The sequence below is a fragment of the Myxocyprinus asiaticus genome, chromosome 40 (assembly GCF_019703515.2).
Source record: "Myxocyprinus asiaticus isolate MX2 ecotype Aquarium Trade chromosome 40, UBuf_Myxa_2, whole genome shotgun sequence".
NCBI lineage: Eukaryota > Metazoa > Chordata > Actinopteri > Cypriniformes > Catostomidae > Myxocyprinus > Myxocyprinus asiaticus.
Genome location: NC_059383.1, coordinates 35,094,759 through 35,111,300, shown reverse-complemented (window position 1 = coordinate 35,111,300; position 16,542 = coordinate 35,094,759). Strand labels below are relative to the sequence as shown.

At 34.8% G+C, this 16,542-nt stretch overlaps 1 protein-coding gene across 1 annotated transcript in view; it reads left to right on the top strand.

Annotated features, from left to right (window-relative positions):
- The window catches only part of LOC127430782 (nuclear receptor subfamily 6 group A member 1-B-like), a 46,241-nt gene that overhangs the window by 69 nt on the left and 29,630 nt on the right, over window positions 1-16,542 (top strand). The window contains exon 1 of the mRNA XM_051680847.1: window positions 1-58. This exon is cut by the window's left edge and continues 69 nt beyond it. Coding sequence (XP_051536807.1) covers window positions 1-58 — 58 coding nt within the window. The remainder of the gene's footprint in view (window positions 59-16,542) is intronic.

Sequence of the window (16,542 nt, the reverse complement as noted above, 5' to 3'; positions counted from 1 at the left end):
GTGGAGAACCAACCCAACGGATTTGACTTCTCCAAACGGGGCAAGTTAATGACCAGCGGTAAGTTTTTGTTGCACATGCACAGATAAATTATAAGGTGCTTTCATTGAAAACGGCATATTGTTTTCAAATGCATGAGGTGATAATTCAGGCAAAGAGTGTTTACGCTTTGTTTTGCATTTTTCCCTTTCTAAATGAACTCCCAAGGTTTATTCAAGCACTTTCAAGAATCAAGAGTCTTGTTAAAGCAACTTGTAAAATGCAATCATTAATGTAGTATTTGTATGCCTCTTGTATGGTGTGAAAGGTTAATGTAACATGATGAATGGTGCTATAGAGCTGGACTGGGGACAGTGAGGTTTTTTAAAGCGCTGGTATGGAATGTTTGATATGCACGTCCTCGAGGAATCGTAAAAGATGAACTTTTGAACTTTCAATCGTCAATGACAACAAACAACGAGCTGTAACGTTTTTAATCAGCTGTGTTTTTGTAAAACAAATCAATGGTGGCCACAACACTTTTTTTTTTTTTTTTTTGCTTTAAAAATGTTGTGGAATTAGTGGTCAAATTCTTCTTGCATCTGGGAAATGTAAAATACTTATTTTCCATCCAGTTGTAGAACTCAAATAATTTCTAAAGACAAAAATGCTCTGAATATTGTGCATGCATTGATTTAAAGCATATTTAAGGTTTTGAGGGGAAGTGCTGGCAAATGCTGAGGGCCATGGAAGGATGTTGCTTTATTAATTTAATATGCATCACAATGTGACATTAGAGAGAGATTATAGAGAGAGATTGAGAGAGGTCTAATTGATCACTGGTGAGTGGTGCAGTAGATCAAGCACATGTCCTGACCCTGAGTGGATCAGATGTACTGGTCATCAGAGATTCATTTAACATTTTGCGTGTTATCGAAATGAATGATTGCTGTTGGTTAAATAAGTGTAAAAACAATTATTTACAGGAAACAACAAACATATTTGGTAATTGAGGTGAAGATTGGATTGGAAAGTTGTAAAGGCTTATTATTAATTATTTACAGTATTTGATGTTTATATGAGTCAGTTTTACCTTTATTTTAAATTCAATTTAAATTTGATCCACTAAAGAAGAATTTTGCATTCTGTTTTCTTGTTTGAAGATATTGCATCAATAAGCTTATATGTTATATTTATATTAGCTTATATGTATATGTGATGTTTTAGTTTTTCTTCTTAATCATTTTGGTTTCTTATTTCTGAGTGTGAGTTGTCCAAATCTAGAGATGAAACCATGGCATCAAACTGCTTTTTACTGTTCGTTTAAGCCAGGGCCAATATTGTAATACAGTGTAGTATAAACCAACAATACAGCACAATGCAAATGCTGTACGTGACAAATTCACTTTAGATTTGCTGATTAGCTCATCAGTTCAACAGTTATATTAAGTCTAACTGATCTGCATTGCTATGGCAACTCTGCCTGCAGCTGGATTGATCACTTCACATACCAGAATAAAACTGTAGTAGACAGCCTTGACCTTTCACTTCTATATGACCTCTCTTCTCTCACTGACCTTACTGAGTGGAAAAAGTGTGTGTGAGAGAGAGATAGAGAGATGCCAATGTGTATTTACAACTCCAATTCCAAAAAAGTTGGTACATTTTGAAAAATGCTAATAAAAACAAAAATGAGTGATATGTCAATTATATTCACCCTTTGCTATATTGAAAGCACTACAACTACACATATGATGTTTTCCTTGTGAATGTTTTTTTTTTTTTTGAAAGTGTACAGTAATTTCAAATCAGATGATTGCAACACGCTCCAAAAAAGTTGAGACAGGGGCAATTTAAGACTATTAACAATTTGACGAGTTGAAATAACAAGGCGATGTGAAACAGGAGATGTTAAACAGGTGAGGCAATCGTGTCTGTATAAGGAGCCTCCAAAAACAGCCTAGTCCTTCAAGAGCAAGGATCATTCAAGACTTGTCAATTTGCCAACAGATGCTTCAGCAAATAATCCAGCACTTTGAGAACAATGTTCCCCAAAGACAAATTGGAAGGATTTTGGGCATTTCACCCTCTACAGTGCACAATATAGTTAAAAGATTCAAGGAATCTGGTCAAATCTCAGTACGTAAAGGGTGAGACGAAAACCACTTCTGAATGCGCGTGATCTCTGATCCCTCAGACATCACTGTCTTAAAAAACATCATTCATCTGTAATGGATATCATTAACATGTGCTTGGGATAACTTTAGTAAACCTTTGTTAGTCAAAAACATTCACCGCTGCATTCACAGATGCAAGTTAAGACTTTACCATGCAAAGCAGAAGCCATACATCAACACTGTCCAGAAGCGCTGCCGACTTCTCTGGGCTCGGTCTCATCTTAGATGAAAAGTAGAACAGTGGAACTGTGTTTCTTTGGTCCGAAGAGTCCACATTTCAAAAAGTTTTTGAAAAACACAGCCATCGTGTTCTCCGGGCCAAAGAGGAAAATGACCATCCAAGCTGTTATTAGCGTCAGGTCCAAAAGCCAGTGTCTGTATGGGCCAGGGGTGTGTCAATGCCCATGTCATGGGTAACTCACACATCTGTGAGAACACCATGAATGCAGACAGATATGTAAAAATATTGGAGCAACAAATACTGCCATCCAGCACCGTCTTTTCCAGTGACGTCCCTGCATTTTCCAGCAGGACAACTTCAAACCACATACTGCCCAGATTACAAGTGCATAGCTGTGTAAGCAGAGTGTGTGGGTGCTAGATTGGCCTGCCTGCAGTCCTGACCTGTCTCCATTGAGAATGTGTGGGGCATTATGAAGCTCACCATACGGCAACGAAGACCCCGTACAATTGTGCAGCTAAAGACCAACATAATGGATGAATGGTGGAAAATTCCACTTTCTTAACTTAACAAACTTGTGTCTTCAGTGCCTAAATGCTTAAGTGTTATTAGAAGAAATGGTGATGTTTCGCAGTGTTATAAACTCTTGACTGTCCCAACTTTTTTGGAGTGTGTTGCAATCAACTGATTTGAAATTACTGTACATTTAAATAAACAAACAATGAAATTCACAGGGTAAAACATCATATAATATGTAGTTGTATTGCTTTCAATATAGCAAAGGGTGATTTTAATTTATAAATCACTCATTTTTGTTATTATTAGCATTTTACATACTGTCCCAAATTTTTCGAAATTGGGGTTGTAGGTCTGTTTAATATCCAGGGGCATTTAACTGTTAATATTGTTACTTGAGAAGTAAGCCGCAAAATCGTCCAAATACACAAGGGCACACTCATACACACACACTCTCAAATTACTCCACACTAATAGCACGATCAGGTGTGTGTGTTTGATTTGATATATAGTATTTAAGGTTATTTACCCCATCCCCCACTAATAAACAAACACACAGGCCATAAACACAATGATGAGAAACTTCCTATATCCCCCAACCAACCCCCCCCCACAGGGATCATAAACCTTCCCTTGCCCCTGGCCATTCCATGACCCCTTGTTTTGACCCTGTTATTTCCATAGAAACCTTGACAGACATGCCAAACAGGTAGATGCCCCATAAATGACTTGGATGGTTTTCCAGAATGTTTTATAATGTAGATATGTTATATACTATCTATATGATAAAGATACTTTATAATTAAATTTGCAAGATATATTCTTAGATCGATACCTTTAAAAAAAATATAGCATGAAAATCCTAAAATAGAACAAAAAAGATCATAAAACACCTGTTTATCATGTAATTTTGTCCTCATTTTGCTCCTTTGAGTCTTATGATCATTTATAAAGTGCCATAATAGCTGTGATACAATGCTTTCACAAATAATTATTTTATATTATTTTTCTAAGCAGAGTAATAAAGGGGTAAAAAAAATTACCCATTCTTTAATAATAATAACTTTATAATAACATTTTAGTTTAATTTAATTTCATTAAAGATTACTAAAGACAATTTTGTTATGAAATTTAAATGCGTAAATCTTAAAAATAGGCTAAAATATTTATTTGTAATTAATAAATGCCTAATTTTAAAGGGTTAGTTCAACCAAAAATGAAAATTCTCTCATCATTTACTCACCCTCATGCCAGTCCAGATGTGTATAACTTTCTTTCTTCTGCTGAACACAAATGAAGATTTTTAGAAGAATATTTCAGCTCTGAAGGTCCATACAATGCAAGTGAATGGGTGCCAAAGATTTGAAGCTCCAAAATCCACATAAGGGCAACATAAAAGTACTCAGTCGACTGTGTTGGTTAAATCCATATCTTTAGAAGCGATATGATAGGTGTGTGAGAAACAGATCAATATTTAAGTCCTTTTGTATTATAAATTGTCCTCCCTGCTCAGCCAATCTCCACTTCACTTTCACATACTCCTTCTGTTTTTGGTGATTCACATTTGTCTGGCATATCACCCCCTACAGGGCAGGGAGGAGAATTTATGATAAAAATGATTTAAATATTGATCTGTTTCTCACCCAAACCTATCATATAGTGTCTGAAGATATAGAGTCTTATGGATTACTTTTATGCTCCCTTTATGTGGATTTTGGAGCTTCAAACATTTGGCACCCATTCACTTGCATTGTGAGGATCTACAGAGCTGAAAAATTCTTCTAAAAATCTTAATTTGTGTTCTGCAGAAGAAAGAAAGTCATACACATCTGGGATGGCATGAAGGTGAGTAAATCATGAGAGAATTATCATTTTTGGGTGAACTATCCCTTTAAGCATTCTCATACCTCAACATGCTTGAGCAGCATCCTAAACCACATATTAAACTTCATTTGAGCAGCTACTCATGCAGTCAATCAAGATGGATTTGTTGAACCCGATCTCATGAAAAGTCATACGAATAGTACGAGATGGCAAAATTGTACGACCTTTAGACTCATTGTAAATCCCAATATTTCCTTTCTTCCGTGGTGCACAATACATATTTCGATGCAAAATTAAACCAAAAACTAAAGTCTTAACACCTTACCTAGACTGTAAACATAACCATGATCGTGATCTAAAAAGCCATGTTGACTACAATGCGACTACCTCCACACACACATACATACACGCATATGAGAAGAGATGAGCAGAGATGGGGGGTGGGGGGGGTGCCTAGGATCTGATGTCCTTGGATCTGAACGATGATGCCCTGCAAAATGGAAAATAAATGGATTTCCAGGTTACATATCACTACTACATCTGTACACCCCCAAGACCTTCTCTACTTCTATCAGCCAAGTGGAACACAAGGCATCTGGGCAGAAGGGTGAGGGGTGGGGTGCTGGAGTTAAAATGTGTGTGTGTATTTGTATATGTATATGTATATGTATATATATATATATATATATATATATATATATATATATATATATATATATATATATATATATATAATATGTATATGTCTCTATACGTACTTATAAGCATGCTTGGATATGTCTCTAGGTGCAAGCTTTTGTGTTTGTGTGTATTGGTCTTAGAAGCACACAGATGGTTCAGTGCAGCATGTCATTCTTACCTTAACTCACACACAGACCTTTCATGAACTCCAATTTATGACATGGAGTTTAGTAAAAGGCCGATATATAAAGTAGCGCAATTTAGCGTTGTCACAATACCAAAATTTCCCTAGCCATTATCGATACCAGTGAAGTTTCACAATTCTTGATGCCAATTTCAAAACCACAGCAAAAATATGCTAATATGTGCAATTGAATATACTCCTTAGCCTATTTGAAGTTAAATTTCAATGTAAATAATAAGTTAAAAGAAATGCATGTTTCCTTTAAGTGTTTCTCAGTTAAGTATGTATTGCTTAAGTGTTTTTAAGTAGGGCCCTTATGAAATCTTTTTATTTGTTCCCAAAATCTGTTTTAAATTTTGGTTTAATTTCATCATCAAAATGGTGTCTAATGAAATGTATTCTTAAAACCTTTAACAAGTGAAAATAGAACAATTACTTTTCAACATACCATTGCATTTTTTGTAAAAAAAAAAAAAAAAAATGTATTCAGTACAACAGCACTCTTGCTTGTGATATATTGCTTAATGTTTATTATATGTATATTATAATTATTTCTTATTATTTATTCACCATTATTATTATTATTATTATTATTATTATTATTATTATACTATATTATTATTACAGTGACTATTAAATGTTACTATACAGTTGTAATACAGGATATTTCTGTTGCAAATACCTCAGTTTGTGGCATCTAGCTTTTATTTTGAATCGAGCTTTTATTTTGACGTGTGTTTTTGACGGAAGTTTCACTTCTCTGGCTGAACAGTTAGCTACATGCCCCAGTGTGATCATTAAAGCGCAGATGCTGTGATTTAAATATATAAATATATATATATACAACAGTTAGTTCTGGTCCTCGAATCTGATCGGACGAGAGACGTTCCATGAGTACTGATGGTCTCACACCATCATCACTCGGACGCTGTGTGTATCACTCCGCTTGTGTTCGTGCCATTCTAAACTAAAGTGTAAGAGCAGTGCAGATGTGTTAAGAGCTACTGTATATGTGTCTGTTTACATGTAATTTTTTGACATTACATAGGTTAGCCAGCAGGTGGTGGCAAAAGGTCATTTTTGTGTGTAATATGAGCCAGTTAGGTGATGTGAGGTAAGTCAGCGTCAGTCAGTGTTTACATACAACAGCACTACATGATCGCTCGTATTACTACTACACTACTAAAGCTAGGAAATAGCTTTAAATGGCTTTAAATGAACAACTTCAGCATTTCAGCTCATCACAGCTGAGAGACACAACAGACTGATTAATTATAGAACTCAAGGCGCTTACCTCTTACCGGACTTTCCACATTGGAGAGGACATAATGTTTAAAATGGCAGAGGAGATTGCGGTTTCTATAGTGAATGACTCTTGCGCACCGGCTACCGCGAAATAGGGAGAAATACCCCCGTTTGGACGGCTGCTTTTCCACTGAGAAAGCTGATCTTCAGAAAGCTGACAGCATCTCTGCTTGGGAGTGGCAACAGGTGATGGCACACGCTCTCTGTCTCTCTGTCTCTCTCTCTCTCTCTCTCACACACACACACACACACACACACACACACACACACACACACCCATCCATCCATCCATCCTTGTTTATCCAATAACTTGGTAGAAACATCACAAGCCGTGATACTATTTCTGAAGTGACATTTTTGAATTACTAACGAAGGCTTGGAAGCATGATTTGTTTTGAACGAGCAACGGCAGATTCTGATCCGTCGCGTAAGAAAGTAGTTCCATGCACAAATGCGTTTTATGATCATACTCAGTTTTTCCTAATTTTTTAAAATGTACTTGTTCATTGAACTGTTGTATATAAGCAATATCGCACTCTTGCTCATGTGATATTGCTTACATTTGCTGCATGTGCTGAAAAATGAAATTTCTGTCATTACTCGCCCTCAAGCCTGTATGCTGTCTTCTGTGGAACACAAAAGATGATTGTAGGCAGAGTGTTTGTTCCAGTCATCATTCACTGTCACTGTTCATTTATTTATTTTCTATACAATGAAAGTGAATGGTGACTGAAACTTACATTCTCCCTAACGTCTCCTTTTGTGTTCCATGGAAGAAAGAAAGTCATAAAGGTTTTATCAGGAACTATCATTTTAAATCAATACTCACCAGTTACATGAAATGGCCTTTTAATGTTGACAGTGAAAAATGTTAACAGATGAAATTCTGAGAGAGAACTTGCTTATAAAATATAATTAAATATATATATATATATATATATATATATTAAAGATAGATAAAAATATATTTTCATATTATGTGTATTCTTAATATGATAGTATTTAAATTACTATATTATTTATACATATTTTACATACTTAAAATATTAATATTTACCAAACTGACTGATTCACATGCCAGAGAAAACCTGTACAGTTCAGATGGCGCTTCAGAGAGATGGAGATGACTGATGTAATGATGTGTTTAAATGTTTCTCCCTGCAGTAGGTTCTCTTAACCCAGAATAGTTCTGGTAGCATTTTACATGAAGCATTTTTGCTGTTTCTGCCTTTCTTGTCAAAGGTGCTGTAATATGTGGGAGCGATATGAAAATGCGGTGATATGAAAGGCAGAAAAACTAGATGGCTCCGACGTAGTGCGCTCATACAGTATGCTAACAGCAACTTGCTTTGTTGATTTTAAACAGGAGCGATTATCGTATTGCATCACTTGCGGTACAATGCCATTCGCATGTCGAATCTTAAGTTCAGTAGATATGTGTGCGACAAACTTACTTGTAACTTTCTCTCTGTGCGTGCTTACATGATACTCAACAAGCATTCAGTGATCTGCACGAGAGAGGGAGAGACGGTAGAGCTGATTTACTTACTGATTTACAAATTCTGGAATTACAGTTTGGTACAAAGACAGGAATATTGATTTAATTTGTTCATCTGTTTGGATTGGTTTACTGACGTTTAAGTGAATAAAATTGTGCAGGAATTCCCCGCATTAAGAATGTGGTGGGGATAATTACATTTACCCGTGTCGAATTTGTCAGTTATCCTGCTTCTCCGTTGTGCACACACACACTCACAAACAGCCTTTGTTGGACTGCTAAACGGTAACGACACTGTGAGTATGTGCATGTATTTGTGTGAGTGTGTTTTGTTTCATATCACCATTCAACAGCATGCAGAGTGGAAAGCGCGCTGCTGACTGGGCCGAGCAAGTGTTGCGTTGCGTAAAGAATATTATTGAACCATGTGAAATTTCAACAGCGGCGCTCATGATTTAGCGGTGCGCCGCTGCAGAATGCATATAGGGGAAACACTGTACTAGGCAGTCAAAATTCAGCACCACACCGGTTCCGTAGATAACACTGTTATTGTGACATCATTTTAATTTTAGTATCGACTTGGTACCGAAGTACTGGTACTTTTGACATCGCTAGGCCAATTAATGGAAATTTGGCATTTTGAGATTACATGCATGCAGTTGATAACTGTGCCTGCTTGGCCAGTAGGGCTGGGCAAAAAAAAAAAAAAAATAATTTTATATAAATAATATATATATAAAATTTTAAAGGAATATTTTCATAATGTACCAAGTTAAAAGTAATTCATTACTGTAATCAAATTACGTTTTAGACATAGTGTAATGAATTAAATTTTTAAAGTCTTGTTGTCCTGATTGAAGTTTCTAATTGTCCATTTGATTATTTTTAAATACATAACTTGGGCTCTACATTTATAAATAAAGTTATTTATGAAGAATATATTTATAACATGAATTACATTCATATGTACAGTATGTCTGTTGGGTTTTTTGTGACGATTGAAGGGCATGCAGCGCCCAACAAGTCATTTTAAGAGAGAAACTTGTGGTGTTGAGTGAATGTCCTGTGTGCGACAATGAACAAGGAGGAATTATAAAAATTAATGTGAATTTTGAAAGTTTTTTAGAAAGTAACTTGATAGTAAATTAATTAGTAATGTGATTACTTTTTCGATGAAGTAATCAGCACGGTGATCTTATTATAATTTAAGTAATTCGTCATTTGTAGTAGATTAATTATTTTTGAGGAACTTACCTAACACTGTTTCCTAGTATAATTTACAGCATTAGCTGTGATAGAATTTCTATGCAAGCAAAATGGACATTAGAACTGAAATATACCCAAATGAATCAGAATCGAATCACATCGAGAAATGGGTATCGATAGCCAACCCTATTGGCCAGGTAACAGGTCTGAAATTTAGTGTGCACATTTCTGTTTTAATACAGGGTAAGGTGGGGTAAGACCCCCTTAAGAACAATGTCCATTTACTTTTAAATTGTAATGTGTATATAGATAAATTTTAGCATGTACAGGGATGATGATACATCATCCAACATATTATCAAGGGTAATAAATAGAAACATTTGCTAATTTTGTTGTCATAGAACAAAATAAAAAAATTATGATGAAATGTAGGCTACTATATCTCAGTTGCTAAAACTATGGCTCATTGGTCAGAGGAGTGCTACAGTGAAATGGAGTGAGAAAGTCTGTGTGTGTGTATGCCACAGAAGCCAGACGGTGAATATTTGCTACTGTAGTTCAATACCAACGGTCCACCTCCAAATATATTGGATTATCTTTGAAGAGGCTGTGGTTGGCGGAGTGTGTGCGTGTGTGTTCCGGTCGACCATATGCCATGGATTGCTGGAGTGTGTGTGGGGTGCCATGCGTGTGGCAGATCAAAAATCGGCAGCTGTTAGCAATCCGAAGAGATCACATTCATACACACACACACGTGGCGGCTTCTGAAGAGGTCACAGAGGTTGGGTCCTGAGGGATAGAAATGAGATGACTGGGCAGATGGGTGTGTGAGTGTATGAGAAAGAAAGTGTTGTTTTAAGAAAGAGAAGAGGCTTTGTGGTAAAACTCTCTTGATGTTCTGAATGGTAGAATGAACTGCTGTGAAAAGCACAGGCAGTTTGAAGAGTCAAACATTCATTACAGTGCGGGAAAAATGAAGATAATGGCTGAAATGCTCGAACACCCTTTTACTAAAGGAATGTAAAGGGATAGCTGACCCAAATGTTTTAAGTTTGTCATTATTTACTCATGTTCCAAACCAGAATAACTTTCTGTCCATTGGCGAACACAAAAGGAGATGTTAAGGCAGAATGTTTAAGCTGCTTATTTCCATGGTGCTCTTTTGTCCTCTTTGGAGCTTGAAAGCCCCTGACCACTGGATGCTTTCATTGTATGGAATAGAGCAGCTTGAGCATTCTTCAGAATATCTCCTTTTGTGTTCCACGGATGAAAGTAAAACGGGTTTGGAATGACATGAGTGTGAGTAAATGATAAAAGAAATGTCACTTTGGGGTGAATCCCTTAAGATTCTAACATCTAAAATGACTGATTTTAAAGGTAAAATACACTCCAGATATCCACATTTTTCCTGAATGTGGAAGTGTTCTATGGTTCATAACAGAACCCTTTTTTATTGAATGGTGTTTGCAAAATAAATGGTATTAAAAGATACTTTTACTAAGTCTTCTCTTTGTAACATAATGGTCAGGTTTGACTGTACTTTGAGCACTAGACAGATTTGACAATAAAGATGAATTTAATCTTTGTGCCAAGTACAGGTACAGAGACAATGAAATATAGAAGCATCCAACCAGCAGTGCAAATAGCAATATAGATATGTGTATATAGTATATATTAGAATAAATTACAATTTATTTGAATTTTTAAAGAGGTGCAAATAGTAAACCAGTCAATGCAAATGAGTAAACAGTAGGCTATAAACAGAATATACAGGAGGTGCTTAAGAATGAATGAGGTAGAAATGGCAGGTAATTATTACAGTGCAAATGAAAAATTTAAAATACGGAATATTTTAGAATGTTCAGACAGGTATATGTTGAAATGTGCAAAAACTGCAGTGCAAATAACACGTTTAAGAGTCAAGTATAACAGAAGTTAATCAGTCAGTAGTAGTATTTTATTTATTTATTTATTTTTTCTCAGTGCCTCTCCAGCACTACATGTGGCATTGTTGCAAAAACTGAATATTCAGGGCAAGTGGTTTTAAAAATAGCAACACTTTGACAAATAATTGTATTTTATAACACCTAAATATATATCCAATTGTATAACTTGTGATTATATCTATAAATTAAGTTACAGCATTGGGATACAGACACCATTTAACAATAAGGGGGAAACTGATGCCACCTATAGGCTATACTTGACATTGCCATGAAATTGTCAAATTTTTGTCATGTTTGTTTTTTCCAGCAGATGACAGCAGACACTCCTAATGCATGACACATAGCAGCCTTTCTATAAATATTAAACTTTGCTTTTTACTGAATTGAAGGTAACAAAAAAAAGTGCTTAATTTATGTAAAAATGTAATGGTATAATTTTAGGTAACAGAGTTCTAAATCCACAAAGTCAAAAATGTGTTAATAGCTATGAAAGCAGTTAGCGTAGAGGTGTGTCAAACAAAATATATCAATAAATGTGTTATCGCATATTTTGAAAAGACAAGTTACACAAAGACTGTTCTGGACATTTTTGTCCGGGAATAGTACTCCAATATGAAAAGTAAAAAAACACAAGTTCTTAAATTTTAATTCTAAGTTCTACCCTTTAGCAGATTGTAATTATTTCTACCAGCTTTCTAATGTCTTCTCTTTCTCCCTCCCTCACTGTCTCTCTTTTTGTCATTCTCTCATTCTTTCCCTCATTTGCAGTTTTTTTATTTTTTTATTTATTTGTATTTTTTTTAATAAGAGAACTCTCTACAGGATGATTGAGGTGACTCCACTTTACCATCTATTGGCTATAGACAGTAACATAGCCTACTTATTCCTGTGCTATACATATTCTGTGTTTTACATTCTTTCAGATTAGGGTGTAGATTTTTAGACATTTTAGGATGTGGGATAGACAAAGGGACAGAATCAAAGAACAATTCATGTTGGTTTTTATGTTGTATTGTTTTTAGGAAAGTGTCTTTTAGGCAAGTGAAAATTTTCACAGCATGTAGTGTGTAAACTGGGCCACTTTTTTGCCAGTCATCTCACATAGATTGGCCCAATTTACTTACAATGGAAGTGAATGGGGCCAGTCCATAAATGCTGAAATGCACACTGTTTGAAAAGTATAGCCACAAGATGTAAACATTTTACATGTTAATATGATTTTAATGTGCTAAAATCACTTACTAACTCTTATCTGTGTAAAGTAATATTCAATATTAATATTATAACGACATGACGCTGGTAAATCCTGTAATCTGGTAAAATACTTTAATGCTGTAAATCACTGATTTTATCATACTAAAATCATGTTAACATGTATAATGTTTACATCTTGTGGCTATACTTTTGAATCGGTGTGTATTTTAACATTTACAGACTGGCACCATTCACTTTCATTGTAAGTGCCTTATTGCAACCGCAGTTTTTTTTTAAATGGATGAGGGACGATTCCAAATCATTTTTTTGGTGGTAATCAACATGATGCCACACATTCTATTAATTGAACTGAAATTGTTTTGAAACATTCCTTCATATTCCCAGTAGCGGTTATCTGAACTCTATTGCAGTACTTGGCTTCACCAGCAGAGGATGTCACAGATTTCCCTCTCTATTTTTTGTCTCCTTTTCCAAAGCTTTGGTGAAAGTGCAAGTTTTAGGGGTCAAAATTAGTTCAGTTGCTTCAGATCTTATGTTGCCAGCTAGTCATGCTGTGATACACACACACACGCAATTGTAAAGCTGTACAAGTCAGGGTTGTACGTTGTTAGAGAAAGCAGTTGATTTATGTGAGAAACCAATTAAGCTGTAAAGTGGGAAAAGACACACACACACATACACACACTGATGACATCACCTTCACTCCCTGTTGCAGTGGAGTCAAAGTTAGGTCAGAGTCCATGAATAATATGTAAACAAAGAATTTTAAGTAAATTGTGTTGATTTGTGTGTTTATAATATTACAATCTGTCCCTGAATACAAAAGATTTATAAGAATATGATATATTATTGCTGAACACTTTAACTGCAGTTGTGTGTAATGCGGTTGAATTCTCATCGACGTCCACAGAATTAGATGCATGAATTGCATAGAATAAAATTTTGGAAAATGATAACACAAATGAGTGAACAGATAAGAGCACTAAATGTGCATGCAAAACAGCATTGCTTACCTTATGTTTTACACAGTCCTGTGCTTGTCAGTGAAGCTGAGAGGTTTGTGCTGTGTTCGTCCTGTTAATTTTACAGATCTGACGTTTGGTAGTTTTTTTAGGTCCGAAAATAACAAATGCAGTGTCTGAAACATCTACAAGCTTACCAGAAGTTGTTCCAGTGTTCCTACTGCAGTTTGCACTCATTGGTCAGTGAGTCGCTCTCATTGTAAAACCCAACGACAACAATGAATGTTTATCGCAGCCGTAATCGCTAGGAAACCTCCAGTCGTTTTGCTGGTAGAGAGTGTTTTCATGTGTTTCCACGTGCACGTGTGTAGAATGTGGTAATTTCAGGGCACAGCCAACGGTCGATGGTTTCTTATACACAACCAAACTCACCGACAGCGTTGAATGTTCCCAGAATGCACCAGACAAAATAGTTCAGGTGTGTGTCCGTCTTTTGATGCCTGAACCTCGGGCACCTCTCGCTTTTTAATGCACGTTTTAATGCGCTTTTTTAACAGGATTTGCTCTTTTTATAGAAGATTTCTATTTGTTCAATAATTGACAATTTTGTAATTGTCTTTTAATGAACATATTCTTTAACAGTTAAGTAATAACAGGAGCAGTTGATGTAATGGAAAAGAGGGTAAAATGTTTTAAATTGCATTAAGATTATTATTTAGGGACAAAATATGTGATTGTAATCATTCGCTATTATATGATGGTCATTCAAATAATCTTTTGTATGATGTTTTTTAATGATGTTCAAATGAAAAATGCAAAAGGATAAAGAGCTGTGTCAAGTATACAAAATTTTGTTAGCTTTGCTGAAAATGAAAATTGCTTGTGACTGGTTAAAATTTTTACAGTTAAAGACAAAAATTGTATACATCTATGTACATGCATGTAAACATCTAGGTCTATCCTAGATATATAGAAAAAAAGTACCAACATGTTTGATGGGATTCCCATTATTATTATTATTATTATTATTATTATTATATTTATCATTGTACTCCCATGGTATTTTTGAAGTACTATATAAATAACATGGTACGTATTTGAACATGGTATCATTCAGTAACATACTGTACACAGTAGCATATATCAAAGTACTGTGGTATTACCATCTAATACTATTTTTGTTGGTTTTGTAAGTTTTAGTTTGCTGCTGTTTTCTTTCAATGTTTCAGTTATTACATTGTCAAATGTAATTGCAGTCTGTCAAATAATTGCAGTCACTTACATATGCACAATCTATTTGATAAGAACTAGGTCAGTGCCATAATGCATAAAGCCAAACTAAACTGAACCAAAAACAAAACCAAAAAAAAGGATTTCTGTAAGCAACTAACTTGAATGATACTTGTACAGCATACTTGAACTTAGCAAAAGCATTTGATGATTTCATATATAGTTAATGTAACTATACATTACAGTTTATGTTGGTAAAACATGATGTAATTATATGGCTTATGTTGTTCTGTATTCAAAATATTAATTATGGAAACACTTTACAAAAAGATTTCATGCATTAACATCAGTTAACACAATAGTTAACACGAACTAACAATGAGCAATAGTTTTATAATATTTATTACTTGGTTAATGTTCATTTCTACACATTATTTACATTAAAAGTTTTATATATAAACATTAGTTAATGCATTATGTATTTACACAAACAAAATTAACATAGCAAGATTAAAAAATGCTGTAAAAATTGTACATTCATGATACTTTCAATAATTCACTAACTGTTATTAATGAATATATTGTTAAGTGTTACCTTTATGTATAGGTCTATATTGAATTGAATTGAACTTTATTGTCCATTTTCATGGAAATTTGTCTTTGGCCCCAAACCGGCAAGAATAACACGCAAAGACAAGCACACAAGAAAAGTTAAACATACAGACATACATACTATGTACCTTTCGTGAACTATTACATTAAAATCAAATACATCAGTACTGATAAGTGGGTAACCATTACACATCATCAAAAAGGGAGAAAAAAGGATTACAAAACCAATTAATTTACTTAATAAAATAACTGACGATGGATGAATATAAAAGTTTATATATATATATATATATATATATATATATATATATATATATATATATATATATATATATATATATATATATATATTAAAAGAATTGGATGTATCTAGGCTCATATCAACTGACTTATCAAATGGGGAGAGAGATTTAGAGAGCTAAAAATAGAGACTCATACAAACAGACTGATAGAAAAAGAATGCAAGACAATTGTACTTACCTCATGTTACGACACTGTCTTCTGCCATGTTGACACTAATCAGATAAACAAGACTGGGAAAATAGAGGAAGAGCAGACAGTCACCTATAAAAGAGGAGGAAAATAACAGGAATGAGTGCTTTTTCTCTCTCTCTCCCAACACACATACACACACTCGTTGCTGCATGAGTCACAGTACTGAGCTATCTGTGAGTTTGCCGTATTTGAGATGAACTATATATGTATGACCCAAGTGATGTGCTGTGATGAATTCAGCCATGTGGATTGAGTGATGAATCCTGATTGGCTGGGATATCCAATGATCTGTATTAAAGCTCTCCGATTGGATGAAGCTGATGAGTTCATTTGCTTAGTCAAGAGATGGAGAGATAGACAAGAAGGACTAAAGGAGAGATGTTGAGAAAAAAAGACACCAGAGAATAAATGATGAAAGAGATGTAATGATGAAAGAGGGAGAGATCCTGTAGATGGATACATTTTGCCATTGGGCAGTTAAATCTCACGCTTTTGCATGCAGTTTCTGTGGCTGGGAGAAAACGCATACCTAT